Here is a 13,232-nt window from a genome sequence, read left to right on the forward strand (position 1 = left end):
GCCAAGAGTCTGGACCCTGGAAACAGGCTGCCTGGTTTTGACTCCAGCTCGGCCACTTATGAGGCAGGTGACCTTGGGCAAATTACTTATCTCATTCTGCCTTGGCTTCCTCATCTGTAAAGTGGGGATAATGATAGGACCTATATTGTGGGGTTGTGGGGATCAAAAGGCTTAATGTGCACTAAGCACTTGGAACAGTGCCTGGCCCTCTGTAGTCTTCATTCTTTAGTTTTATTTAATTTTGAATAGATAATATAGTCATATGGCTCAAATTGGTATCAAAAAGTTATATAGTGGGCTTCCCTGGTGGCGCAGGGAGTCCTCCTGCCGATGCAGGGGACGAGGGTTCGTGACCCGGTCCGGGGGGATCCCACATGCCGCGGAGCGGCTGGGCCCGTGAGCCATGGCCGCTGGGCCTGCACGTCCGGAGCCTGTGCTCCACAACGGGAGAGGCCACAACAGTGAGAGGCCAAGTTATATAGTGAAAAGTGTCCCTCCATCCCTGTTTCAGTTACCCATTCTTCTAACCAGAAGCAACCAGTGAGAACTGTTTCCTATATAGCCTTCCATAGATTTTTTATACATACACACCCCCTGTATTATGTTTTTCCCCCTTTGATAGAAATGGTAGTGTACCACCAGGCACTGTTCTGCGTCTTGCTTTTTAAACAGGTGTTTGTTCCTATCAGATTCTGTCGGTGTTTTCATGAGGACAGTGCTAGGAGAGGTTTGACGTCGTCCTGACGTCGAAGTTGACTCTTACTGTTCAGGAACAGGTGTGGCGCCTGCATCCTTTACCTCATTAGTACCTTACACCCTCCTGGCACTCACATGCACGCACACGCTCACACACTCACGTCCATTCATCTCTTCTTTCTACCTTCCTGCTAAACACCAGAGCTCCAGGTGACGAAGAGCAGAGGGGGAGAGGAAACCCACGGGGCTTGGACTCACCTTCCCTGCTGGAAACGAGGCCCCGGTCGGCTTGAACCGCTCTCTCCGGGCCCTTTGGCTAATGGGCTCTCACAGCCAGAGCCCGGCCCCAAGGGAGGGGTTCTGGGAACTGGGCCACGGGGCGTGGGCTGGGTGTTCCCTGGGAGGGGAGGGGGCAGCAGCAGGGGCCTTGAGGAAGCTTTGTCAAGTCCCTGCTGTCCTGGGGCTGTCCCTCCCACACCTTCCCACCCTCCTCTCAGGACAAAGGACACAGCGGGAGGCCCTGCCTCAGCCCAGGGACCCCAGGGGCGGGACCCTCAGCCCCACCCGGACGTACTCGGAGGTGTTGAGGGACAGTGCCGTCCAGTGCGCCTCCATGGGGGCCGTCACCACCGCGTCAAACAGCAGCTCCTGCAATAGCTCCTCGTCGCCTGGGGCAAAATACGGAGACCACCCTCTTACTCCCCCTGTGGTCGGGAGCTCAGCTCAGCCCCGTCCAGGGGCCCTGACCTTCAGGCACGAGATGTGCTTCGAGCTGGAGGAGGTCAGCTCAGGGGGCCGGGAGGCCGCGTCCTCAGCCTCCACCGTGTGGGCAGAACCAAGGGACTGCCGGGCCTTTCCAGCTCTTGGGCTCCAGGAAATCAGGAGGCCCACCCACCAGCCGCCCTCCCCTCCCCTCCCTCTCGCCACTGGGCTCCATGGTGCCCACGCCTCCCCGAGCGCCTAAACCTGCCTTGGAGGACGGCCCTTTCTTTTCCCCCCGCCCCTCTAACACGATCATTACGTTCACTGTGGTGAAATCCACACAGCACACACCCGACCGAGAGCGTGCTGTCTGGGCATTTACACTTGCACGGAGACGGGCAGCCCTCGCCTCCACAGCACAAGGTTTTCATGACCCCCGAGGAGATCCACTCGGTGGCTCCTTTCTGTCCTCAGCTGCAGTGACGCCTCCTGACGAGGGGCCCCCCGACCACGGTTAGAAAAGCCCCCTCTCCCCCTGTGGCACCTACTCACGGCTTTACACCCCCTGCGTCGACACACGTGCCGCTTCCCGGTTGCCTGTCTCCTCCCCTAGAGCACAGGCCCCGTGAGCACAAGGCCTGGCCTGTGGGTCACTGGCAGCTTCACTGTCCCTCTGCCCCCACAGTCCCGGTACAGACTCGTGGGTGGAATGAATGAATGAATGAGGCCTTGTCAGGCCGGCACGGGAAGCGGGGTCTTCTCCCCGGTGGGACGCTGAAGGGACAGGATGACCTGTGCCTCCTTCCAAAGAGGAAGAAAAGGGACCACGTGGAGGGTGGCCCTGTGACTCCCCAGCTGCATTAGTGCAGGGACGTGGGGTCACCTGGGAACGCGGCTTAGGAAACACTCAACAGACACAGCGTCCAGGAGACGAGGACTTGAGGGGGCAGACATCAGCTACTGGCTGGGGGTGGGGACGGACCTGATGGGCAGGCCAGCATCCTTCACTGTGGGAGCCTTAACAGTGCCTGGGTGACAGACGCTTAAAGAGACCCCACTCCCTGCCATGGGGACACACCTGTGCCCCTGAAGGTCCCAGAGCTCTCAGTCACCGGCGTGGCCCCAGTGAGGCTGGCTCTGTCCTCTCCTTTGGGGACTCCCTGTTCTCCCTAAGCCACCGTGAGGTCTGCAAATGGGGCCCCTCTTCCCAGCCCACTGTCCCCACGGAGTCCTGAGCTTCGGGGCCGGAGAGTCACTCACACTCCAGGGCTGGGTCCCGCCTGGTCAGGAAGCGGACCACGGCCTCCAGCTGGCTGAGCCTGCGGTGCTCGGGGTCGATGTCCGTGATGCAGTAGATCCTGGAACCCACGGAGCCCGTGACCCAGAGCCCACACTCTGCCCTGTTTCCCCTGCCCCGAACCCCCGTCCTCACCAGTCGCTGGCCAGGCTCAGGTCTGGGTGAAGCAGGTCGTGCAGGCCTGAAAGCAAAGTCCACGCTCACCCACTGCCCAGAGTTTGTGTACCGAGTGCTCTAGAAATAGCATCGGGGAAGGGCTGGGCCGTGTCCTGCCTCGTTCTCAGGCAGAGTGGAATCTCAACCCACAGGACGGCTGGGCCAGCACAGGTCCGGCTGTTGTCACTGTCACGTTGCTTCCGAAACGCTTTCCTTCCCACTGCCTCCTGGACACGCCCGATGGGATCGCCCTCAAGGAGACATCGGCTCCCCTGGCTTCACTGTACCGAACCGAGCCGCGGGGCCCTGCGTGTCTGTGGCGGCGTGCTCAGCACGTGTTTGTTGACCGACTGAATGGGCGAATGCCTTCCCGTGCACCCACGGGTGCTGAAAGATGAGCTGGTGCTCAATTAAGATCTGTTAATTGAAGGAAAGGATGATGGACATGCCGAGGGCCTCTGTGGAGTCACTGAACATGGTGCTGGACAAACAGACACAGGCGGACAGCTCAGGGGCGACGGCCTTCCCCACCGGCAGCCCCTGGACGCCTGGTGGGTCTCACCACAGAGAGGGTAAGGGATGTACCCTCTGTCCTGCAGTGGTGACGTCTGGGCACGTCTGGGAAGAGGAAGAGAAGAAGAGGAAGGAAGAAGGAGGCCCAGGGAGTTTGGTTGCTGGGGGGACAGTGGGAGATAGGGCAGGTCAGTGTCCTGGCGTCATGGCCAGAAGCTGTGACAGGAACCCTGGGGGAGGCTCCTCCTGGGACAGCTCCCGGCAAAGTGACCGCAGATGTGTCTGGGTGGGCTGGGGTCAGAGGGTGGGGCAGCACAGCCCAGGGCAGGCCCTGAAGCTTCGGGCGAGGAGAGAGGCAAAGGGGCCGCAGGTCACGGAAGGTCTTCAGCAGCGGCACTGTCCAGTTTGGATTTATAGGAAGATCCCTCTGGAGAAGGTCAGAGCAAGGAAGACCTGTGGGTGTGGTTCCCAGGAGAGAGTGGGAGTGAGCAGGATGGAGGGGAAAGACGGGGAGATGGCATGATCCAAGGGTCGGAAATGGAAGAACAGACAGAACGTGAGGCTCAAGGGCTGTGGCCGCGTCGTCCAAGGACCTCCTGACATGTCAAGGGCCCACGTGGGTTTTGTTCTCCCAGGGCGCCCAGGCAGCTGCAAGTCCAGGGCGGGTGGGGGTGGAGGGTCTCTCTCCCATCCTCCTGCAACGCGCCTCCTCCCATCCCCATTCACATCCCACAGGCTCCTGTAATGGGTGGAATTGTGTCCCCCAAAGATGTGTGAAGTGTCAACCCCAGTCTCTGTGGATGTGCCCTTATCTGGAAATAGGATCATGGCAGATGTAACCAAGTTAAGATGAGGTCGCTGGGCTTCCCTGGTGGCACAGTGGTTGGAAGTCCACCTGCCGATGCAGGGAACACGGGTTCGTGCCCCGGTCTGGGAAGATCCCACATGCCGCAGAGCGGCTGGGCTCGTGTGCCGTGGCCGCTGAGCCTGCGCGTCTGGAGCCTGTGCTCCGAAGCGGGAGAGGCCACAACAGTGAGAGGCCCGTGTACCGCAAAAAAAAAAAAAAAGATGAGGTCGCTGATAAGAAGGGAAAATTGAGACGCACGAGGGGAGAAGCTGTGTGATGACCGAGGCAGAGACGGGAGAGTAGCAGCCGCAAGCCCAGGGCCAGTGGGAGCCGGGAGGGGCAGGAGGGACCCTGCCCTGGAGGCGCTGGGCAGAGCGGGGCTCCCAGAACAGAGAAGCCGGCCAGTTTTGGGGGCAGCCCCAGCGAGCGGCCACGGATCTGCCCACTCGCCCTCCCAGGCCTCTTCTGTCCCTGTGGGTGGTCTGACAGGTAATCCCCGCCCCGTCCAGCAAGGCCGCCCAGAGTCTGACCACCTGTCTGGCAGGTCTTAGACTCCGTGGGTTGTGGCGACTGTCCAGCAGACCCTGCGGGCCCTGGAACCTGGGATGCCAGGCCCCTCTAGCCACGTAGCCCTGCCCGCAGAGCCCCTCCTGGGATGGCCCTGCCCCGTGTTCCCGGAGAAACCAGTTTTCCTCCGAACTGTCCGCCAGTCCTGGGCGCCGGCCGACCCACCTTCTTCCACAGACGTGTTCCCCAGGAGGACGTATTCGCCGTGGCCGCGGGACAGCACCACTCCCAAACTGTTGGCAGAGTGAAGGACGCCGGCTCACCACCAGCTGGTGCCCGGCCCAGCCCAGCTTTGTCCTCTGAGCTTCTGAGCCTCCCACACCCACGACAGGGTGCACGGCCAGCCCCCTCCCGCCCTGGCCCTCGGCGTCCCCTCCAAAACCCAGGAAGCACTTCTGTTTTGTCATCAGCCTTTTTCCTGGGAAGGATGCTGGACACGACAGGACAAGGGCCCCCTCCACACTCTCATTTTGTCAGATTCACCCTGGACCTATCGGGGCCCCCAGGGATGGGGAGGGGTCTCTGTATCCCACGCGTCCCGCAGTCGGGAGGCCCCTCCTGCCTGGAGAATCCCACCATGCCTTCGTCAGGAAAAGCATCGCTTCTGAACCTTGGCTGGATACCTGAACCACTCGGGTCAGGGGGCTTTACAGGGTATGAGCGCCCGGGCCCACCCCAGGAATGCCAAGTAAGGTAAGAAGGAGGACCTGGACGCTGGCGATGTTACAAGGACCCACAGGTGCTCCAGGAGCAGTCAGGGCTGGGAACCACCCTTCACTGAGAAATGGGTAATTCAGAGAGAAGCCCCATTTGTTCCCTAAACTGTATGATACTAGAGTGAATATTTATGTGGTGGGAGGGAACCTGAGGGATCTTCAAATCCCATCTTTCATCTTACAATTGCTTATGATTGCGTTGCTTTAAATCTCTAGGTAGATCATGTCATTTAATCCACCCCGTTCCGCCAAAACGCAGCTATTATTACCCCTACTTTACAGATGTGGAACCTAAAGCACAGAGGTTGAGAAACTTGACTAAGGTCACACAGCCTGTGAGTGGTGGCTCCAGGCCCTGCACACCAGGCTGTACTGCATATCGGGCTGCACTGGCAAAGCAGGTGCAGACCTCAGAATGCAGACCTGAGTCTTTTTCTGTTACCACAAAATTGCCAACTACCTATAAGTAAATCCACCTCCAGACCTGAAAGTCCCACCTGAGCTGTCGGCTTTCATGTTGCACCCATCCCTCCCCTGCAAACAAGACCCGGCCCCTCACCTGAAAGGCGTGTCACTGATGTCCGTGAAGAAGTAGTCGTTGGTCAGGAAAAGAACTCGCTTCTGAAAGAGGCACCAGGAAAGGTGCTTGCTGGGGAGGGAGCGCCAACCGTCCCTCCCCTCCCTCCCCTCCCGCCTCCCTTTCCTCCCCTCCCTCCTTCCCATCCCCCTCCCTCCCCCACCCCCTCCCTCCCTCCCATCCCCTCCCTCCCTTCCCACCTGATGCCTGGTGCTCCTCCACTACTTCTTACATCCCCCCAACCCCGCCCCCTCACATCTCCTCTCAGTGACACCACAGGCAGATCCCCTCCCACCAGCATGCTGCAGCCCCTGGGGGGTGCCTGAATGCAGGACCATGGTCCAGACCTGCGTTGTCCCATATGGGGCCACAAGCCACCACATGTGCGACTCAGGAATTGCAGTTTCTAATTTTAGTAAATGTCAGTTAACTAGAGAGCCTGGGTGGCTGGTAGTCCCTGCGCTGGGCAGCGACTGTGGTTCAGGTGGGACCAGAGAAGGCTGCCAGCTGAGCTCACACCTGTACGAGCCACCTGCACGCCCCACCTACAGCCACCCCCTGGTCTGGAGCCCAGACCCCTCAGGCCACGGTGCCCTTGACAGCTGCTCTTTCCTTGCAAAGCTGCCATTTTTAGGTTTAGTTGAATTTGCACGAGTCAGGGCATGGGGAGGGGGCACAGTGGCTAAGGACAGGCAAGGGCATCAGACAGACCTGGTCTAAGCCAAGCCGGCCACTCACAGGCTGCGTGCGCTTGGGTAAGTGACTTCACCCGGGCATCGCAGTTCTTGCTCGTAAGTCAGGAGTAATGAGAGCATCCCCTGCATAGGCCACTGGGAGGTGGTGAGGATGTTTTTAGCGGGCCAGTACGGGAAGAGCAGGGTTCACTCCGGGCTCTGAAGCCCTGCGGGCTGTGCCGTCCACAGACACAGCGGATGCTTCTGGGAAAGCTACACACTGTGCTGGGCTCGGGAGCTGTTCTTATTTCCTTCACCTCTTTCTGGCTTTTTTACGTCCATGTTGGAAACTGGAGTAAGATGATGCAGGGGACGTGGCGGGAGAAGGTGACAAAAAAGTTTTGCTTCTATAGGAAACCAGCCGTAGACCAAACCCCAAAGATCAGTTCCCAGCACGGGCCTCATCTTCCGTGATGCCCTCCTGTCCCCGCTGCTTCAGGCAGACCTTCTGGCAGTTGGGGGAGGCCCTGGGAGCTACGGGGCAGCTGGGGCCCAGCAAGGGAGGAGATGGGGCTGGCTTGGGGCTGGCTTGAGTCTAGAACTAGAGAGCATTTAAAAATTGTTTTCATACTCTCTCTTTTTTTTAATGGAAGAAAAAGGTGAAATGCACACATCTAAGTGTGTCATTCCATTAGTTTGATAAATGTACACAGCCATGCAGTTACCTCTGTGGTGGAGATACAGAATGTTTGCATCCCCTGCAATCTCTTTGCTTCCTTCGGTTTCAATCCCTGCACCTTCCACGGGCGCGCTCTGTTCTGAGCTCCATCCCCGCAGGTTAGGTGTGCCTGTTTTCCTGTCACATGTCCTTTTGTGTCGGTTTCTTCTGCTCCACGTAATGTCCTTAAGACCCATCCGTGCTGCTGAGTGTGTCAGCAGTGTGTTCCTTCCCTCTGCCAAGTAGTAAGTACTCCAGGGTGGACTTGCTTCTATGTTCACCCTGGGTGGTCATCTGTGGTGTTTCCAGTTTGGGGCTATTATGAATAAAGCTGCTGTGAACGTTCTTCCTGTGGACATGTGTTTTCATTTCTCTTGGTAAATACCAGGAATGGAATTGCTGGGTCATATGGTGACTCATGTTTGCCTTTAGAAAACACTGCCAATGTCCCAGTTATTTTATTGTACTTTGACTAGCAATGTACGAGTTCCGGTTTCTGCACGTCTTTGCCAGCCTTTGGTGTTCCCAGTCTTTTAAATTTCAGCCATGCTAGAGGGTATGAAAGTAGTTTTAATCTGCACCTTCCTGACGGCTAAAGTTGCTGGGCGTCTTTCTGCGAGCTTGTGGGTCGCGTCTGTTTCTTCATTCGTGAAGTGTCTGCTCAAGTATTTTGCCCATTTTTGTTGGGCTGTTAGTCTTTTTGTTAATGATTTGGAGAAGTTCTTTATCGTCTGGACACAGTCTGTGCCTTGCTTTTTCATTTTCTTAATTGTGCCTTTCAATGAAGTTCAATTTATCAAATGTTATTTAATGTTTAGTGCTTTTCGGGTTCTAAGAAATCTTTGCAAAACCTCAGGTGGTGAAGACTTTCAGTTACATTTTCTTGTAGGAGGCTTACAGTTTTAGGGTTCACGTTGAGAGCTACGGTACATCTCAAATATTTTTGTGTGTGAGTGTGTCTCAACGTTTATTTTTTTCATACATTTATTCAGTTGTTCCAGCACCATTTGTTGAAAAGATTTTCCTTTCTCCATTGATTTGTCAAAGTGTCTTTACTGAAAATCTACTGATGACATGTGAGTTTATTTCTGGAGTCTCTATTCCATTCTATCAATCCATTTGTCTATGTCAATACCATTCTGCTTGGTTACTGCAGCTTTGCAGTAAATTTTGAAATCAGGTAGTGTGAATCGTCCAAATTTGTTCTTTTTTTCGACAGTTTTGACCATTTTAGGTCCTTTGCATATTCATATAAATTTTAGAATCACCGTCTTCTATGTCTAGAAGAAGTCTGTTCAACTTTTTATTGGGATTGTGTTAGATCTATAGATCAATTTGGGCAGAATGGACATCTTAGAAGTATTGATCTTACAACCCATACGCATGGTTATATCTTTCTATTTATTTTTTTCTTTGATATGTTTTCTGCAGTGTTATGTCATTTTCAATGTAGAGGTTGTATATGTCTTTGTTAAATTGATTCCTAAGTATTTATATTGTTTGATGCTATTGAAGTTGGAACTTAAAAGTAATTTCATTTTCCAAATGTTTGCTCCTATATATAAAAATACGATTGAGTTTTATAATATTGACTTTGTATCCCGTGAACTTGCTCGATTACCTGTTAGTTCCAGCAGTTGTTTTGCAGATTCTTGGGATTTTCTATGTAAACAACCGTCTTACTGTGAACAAAGAGAGTTTTACTTCTTCCTTTTCTGATTTTTGTGCTTTTATTTTCTTTCTTTGCCTTATTGCAAAGATCGGTCCTGGAAGGTCCAGAGCAGTGTTAACAGAAGTGGTGAAACCAGATACCCTTACCTTGTTCACAACCTTAGGGAGAAAGTGCTCAATCTTTCATCATTAAAAGTGAGCTTTTTCACAGATGCCTTTTATCAGACGGAGGAAGTTTCCTTCTGTTCCCAGTTAAATTTTGTCAGATGCTCTTCCAGTATCAGTTGGGGTGGCCATGTGGTGTTTTCCTTTAATCTGTTCATGTAAGGGGATAACTTCACTGTGTGTGGCAGTTGCCATGTATCCTACAAGTTACCAACCTTACAATACAATGTCAACATTTTTGCTTTAAATAGTCAGTTGTCTTTTTGAGGAGTTAAAAAATGAATGAAGTTTTAACTTCACCCACGTATTTACCATTTCCAATGCTGTTCATTTCCTTGTGTTGATCTGAGTTTCCATCTGTGTCATTTTTCTTCTGCCTGAAGAATTCCTCAAGCATTTCTCCGAGTGATGAACTCTGATCTCTTTTATCTGAATCTGTCTTTACTTCACCTGTTTTTGGAAGGATATATCCTCTATATGCGGAACTTAGGGTTGACAGTTTTTTCTTTTGGTTTTTAACAACATTACGTTATTGTTTTTGATGAGAAGTCAGCCGTCATTCTTACTATTGTTTCCCCCTATTACTGTTTTCCTCTAGCTTTTAAATAAGATTTTCCCAGGAATTCCCTGGTGGCACAGTGGTTAGGAATCCGCCTGTCAGTGCAAGGGACATGGGTTCGAGCCCTGGCCCGGGAAGATCCCACATGCCACGGAGCAACTAAGCCCGTGTGCCACAACTACTGAGCTTGGGCTCTAGAGCCCGCGTGTCACAACTACTGAAGCCCGCGCACCTAGAGCCTGTACTCCGTAACGAGAGAGGCCACCACAGTGAGAAGCCCTTGCACTGCAACGAAGAGCAGCTCCCACTCGCCGCAACTAGAGAAAAGCTCGCACGCAGCAATGAAGACACAACGTAGCCAAAAATAAATAAATAGGTAAATAAATTTATTTAAAAAAAAAAGATTTTCCCTTCTCTTTGATTCATAGCAGGTAGACTGTGGTGTGTTTAGGCGTGGGTTTTTTTTTTAATTCTGCTTGGTTTTGCTGAGAATCTTGCATCTATTGGTTGATGTTTTTCACTAAACTCAGGACATTTGGGGCATTAGTTTTTCAAATACTTTTTTCTGTTCTGTCCTTTCTCCTTCCTTCTGGGACTCTAAGGACATATGTTAGACCACTTGATATTACCCCACAGGTAACTGAAGAATAATTTTTTAAAAAACTTTTCTTTCTGTTCTTTACGTTGGATAATTTCTATTTGTCTTCACATTCACTGTCCTTTTCCCCTCCCATCTGCTGTTAATTCCATCCTGTAGAAATTTCCTTTCAGGTGTTGTACTCTTCAGTTTTAGAATTTCCACTTGGTTCTTGTGCTGGTTTTACATGGTGTCAAGCCAGCTAAGCTGGGATTACATGTTTTTCAGACTCACTTCCCTGTATGGCTCCAAATTAGGGTTGGCCAGATGAGGAGTCTGCATGAGGTTTGTAAGGGAGAGCAAAGCCGCGGCCGTGTTACACACTGCAGGTGGGTACGGCGCGTCAGGCCCTGCGGCAGCTCACTCTGCTCTGCTGGCTTCCCTTCTTGGGGCGGGCGGCTGCCACTGGACCTCCTCCTTCAGGCTCCCTGAGATCTGAGCCAGTGTGCGTGCAGGCCCAGGTGAAGGGCACGAGCTCCTTCTGCAGGTCCCACATCCTTGTGGCTGGAGATAGTGAGAGACAGATGCTGGTTTTAGTTTGTCCTCATGGGTTCCTATTCTTCCTCATGGGTTCCAGTTTGTTCTTGCTTTCTCCCACATCTCATCCAGTTTTCCTTCCCAATCGCTGGCCCTGCCAACCTACGATGACTTCAAGCTCATGACTAGAGGCAGAGACACCTGCCTTCTGTAGACATTTTTACCAGCTCCCACCATTTCATTAGGTCTACCCCCTACAATAAACCCTATATTCATATCACCTGTAGGGGTTCTGCTTCTTTGGTTAAATCCTAAACAGTTCTCTGCTGAGATTCTCCATCTGTTCACTCGTGATGACCATCTTTTCCTTTAATTCCTTGTGCATAGTTACCACATCTGCTTGAAAGTCCTTCTTCTAATTTCAGGAGCTGGGTCATCTGTGGATCACATATAAGACTGCTTTTTCTCTTAACTCTTTGTTAAGAAAGGAAACGTCATCTTGTTTCTTCATGTGTCTACTGGCTATTGTGGAGAATAGGTTGTAGATACTCTGTCTTCCTCCAGGGAGTGTTGATTTCTACTTTACTCAGCAGAGAAATGACTGCTGACCACCTTGAGCTTGCAGAGACTTGGATTACATTTTCGTTAGGGTGGGTCTGCTTCAACTTTGTCTTTAGGTCTTGGGTGAATCCCTTGGTCTTGGGACATAGTCTTTACTCCCAAGGTGTAGTTCTTCTGTGCTCTCAAAGAAAATTCTGAGGTATTTACTGAGCCTCCTCACCCTGGTGTGACTCCAAATTTTCCCCACGACCACAGGAAGCAGTGAAGTCCCTGCTCTGACTTTCAGCTCTCGAGCTGTTGTCTAGAGTCTCCCTGGAGACGTGTAGCTTCAAGGTCAGTCAGGAATTTGAGAGGAACTTGCGTACATATGTTAGGGCCAACCCACCTGTGACTCCCTCATTTCTGGAGTATCTCCCCTCATTTTATGACACTCTGGGAGCCCAAATTCTGTTCTCTGACACTTCAAGATGATAACAATAGATTTCTGCTTGAATTCTAGTTGTTCCGTTCCAAATGGACTGGGGTAAGCCCTTTGGGGAAAGAGCCATATAAGCAATCCTCTCGCCCAGTGTACTTCTCTTAACAGCACGGATTCCTAGCCCAATCCTTCCGAGGGGGCCGCACTCCGCAGCCTGCCGTGGCTCCTGGGCTCCGCAGCACGGAGGCTTGTCTGCTCCTCTCATTTACATTCCTGAACTCGGCTGATCTGGCCCCGCAGGTTTTTGAGTCTGTGAGCCCTGCTCTGATCATGCTGGGCTGCTGCCACTGTCCTCAGTAGCACCACCACAGTTGCCTGTCTGGAGTTTAGGGGAGATGGAGAAAGGTCTGAATTAATCCCTGGGAAATAAGGACGCATGCAAAATCCCCTGGAGAAAATGACCAAGCAGGTTATGGCCTGCCAGGAGAATGGCTTGAATGATATCGGATATTCCCACAATGCTCTAAGAAGGCCTCCCTGGGCCTAGACCTCGGTAAAATGGGGATAGGACAGGACATACATCACAGGGTTGTGGGAAGTGAGTGAAGGCTTATGAAGCGTAGTCCAGCTTCTAATAAATGTGAGCTGGCATCATCATTGATTCGTTGCAGTGGAGGTAAGGTGAAGGTGAGAACTCGATGTGCTGGGAAATGTCTACCCCGGTCATGACCACGGTCAGCATCACCCTATTTCTTCATGTCAGAGCAGCACATGCCAGGAAGCCTTTGTCAAACTGCAAATTTTACCTGGACGGTTTATTAACAGCAGCGAACACATTCTGAAGGGCTGGACAGCAGTTTCAGGAGACGTCCAGACTGCCTGGATCTGGTTGGGACCATCCCTCGGTCGCTTTGAGAAGCGTGAAGGCCACATGAGGACACGGCACTGGGAGCCCTTCCCGAGCTCGTCTGAGTTAGACCTCGCCCTGTGCGTGGAACTCACATTGTAGCCTGGAAGCAGGTCCCACCTGACGTGCTCTGGCAGCGCCGGGTGGCTGCGAGCTCCCTGGTGCCCAGGAGCAGGGGTCCAGTTGGGATAAGGGTGGAGGCGCGTGGAAGAAACCTCTGCCTTTTTGGATCAAGAGAAGGACCTGCTGGGCCTGGTGGGACATCAGGGATGCTGCCCCGCCTGCCCGAGGGTGGCCCCTCTCAGCCCGGAGCTTATAGACAGCAGGCAGATTCCACAGAGATGAGACGTGTCCCAGTGAAAACCAGCGCACGC

The 13,232-nt window shown here is 52.9% G+C and overlaps 1 protein-coding gene across 1 annotated transcript in view; it reads right to left on the reverse strand.

Moving 5' to 3' along the window:
* The window catches only part of CACNA2D4 (calcium voltage-gated channel auxiliary subunit alpha2delta 4), an 80,052-nt gene that overhangs the window by 41,003 nt on the left and 25,817 nt on the right, over window positions 1–13,232 (reverse strand). The window contains exons 19-23 of the mRNA XM_065888233.1: window positions 6,054–6,115; window positions 4,944–5,011; window positions 2,831–2,876; window positions 2,659–2,756; window positions 1,271–1,364 (exon numbers count right to left, since the gene is read on the reverse strand). Coding sequence (XP_065744305.1) covers window positions 1,271–1,364; window positions 2,659–2,756; window positions 2,831–2,876; window positions 4,944–5,011; window positions 6,054–6,115 — 368 coding nt within the window. The remainder of the gene's footprint in view (window positions 1–1,270; window positions 1,365–2,658; window positions 2,757–2,830; window positions 2,877–4,943; window positions 5,012–6,053; window positions 6,116–13,232) is intronic.

Source organism: Phocoena phocoena, chromosome 11 (assembly GCF_963924675.1).
Source record: "Phocoena phocoena chromosome 11, mPhoPho1.1, whole genome shotgun sequence".
NCBI classification, from domain to species: domain Eukaryota; kingdom Metazoa; phylum Chordata; class Mammalia; order Artiodactyla; family Phocoenidae; genus Phocoena; species Phocoena phocoena.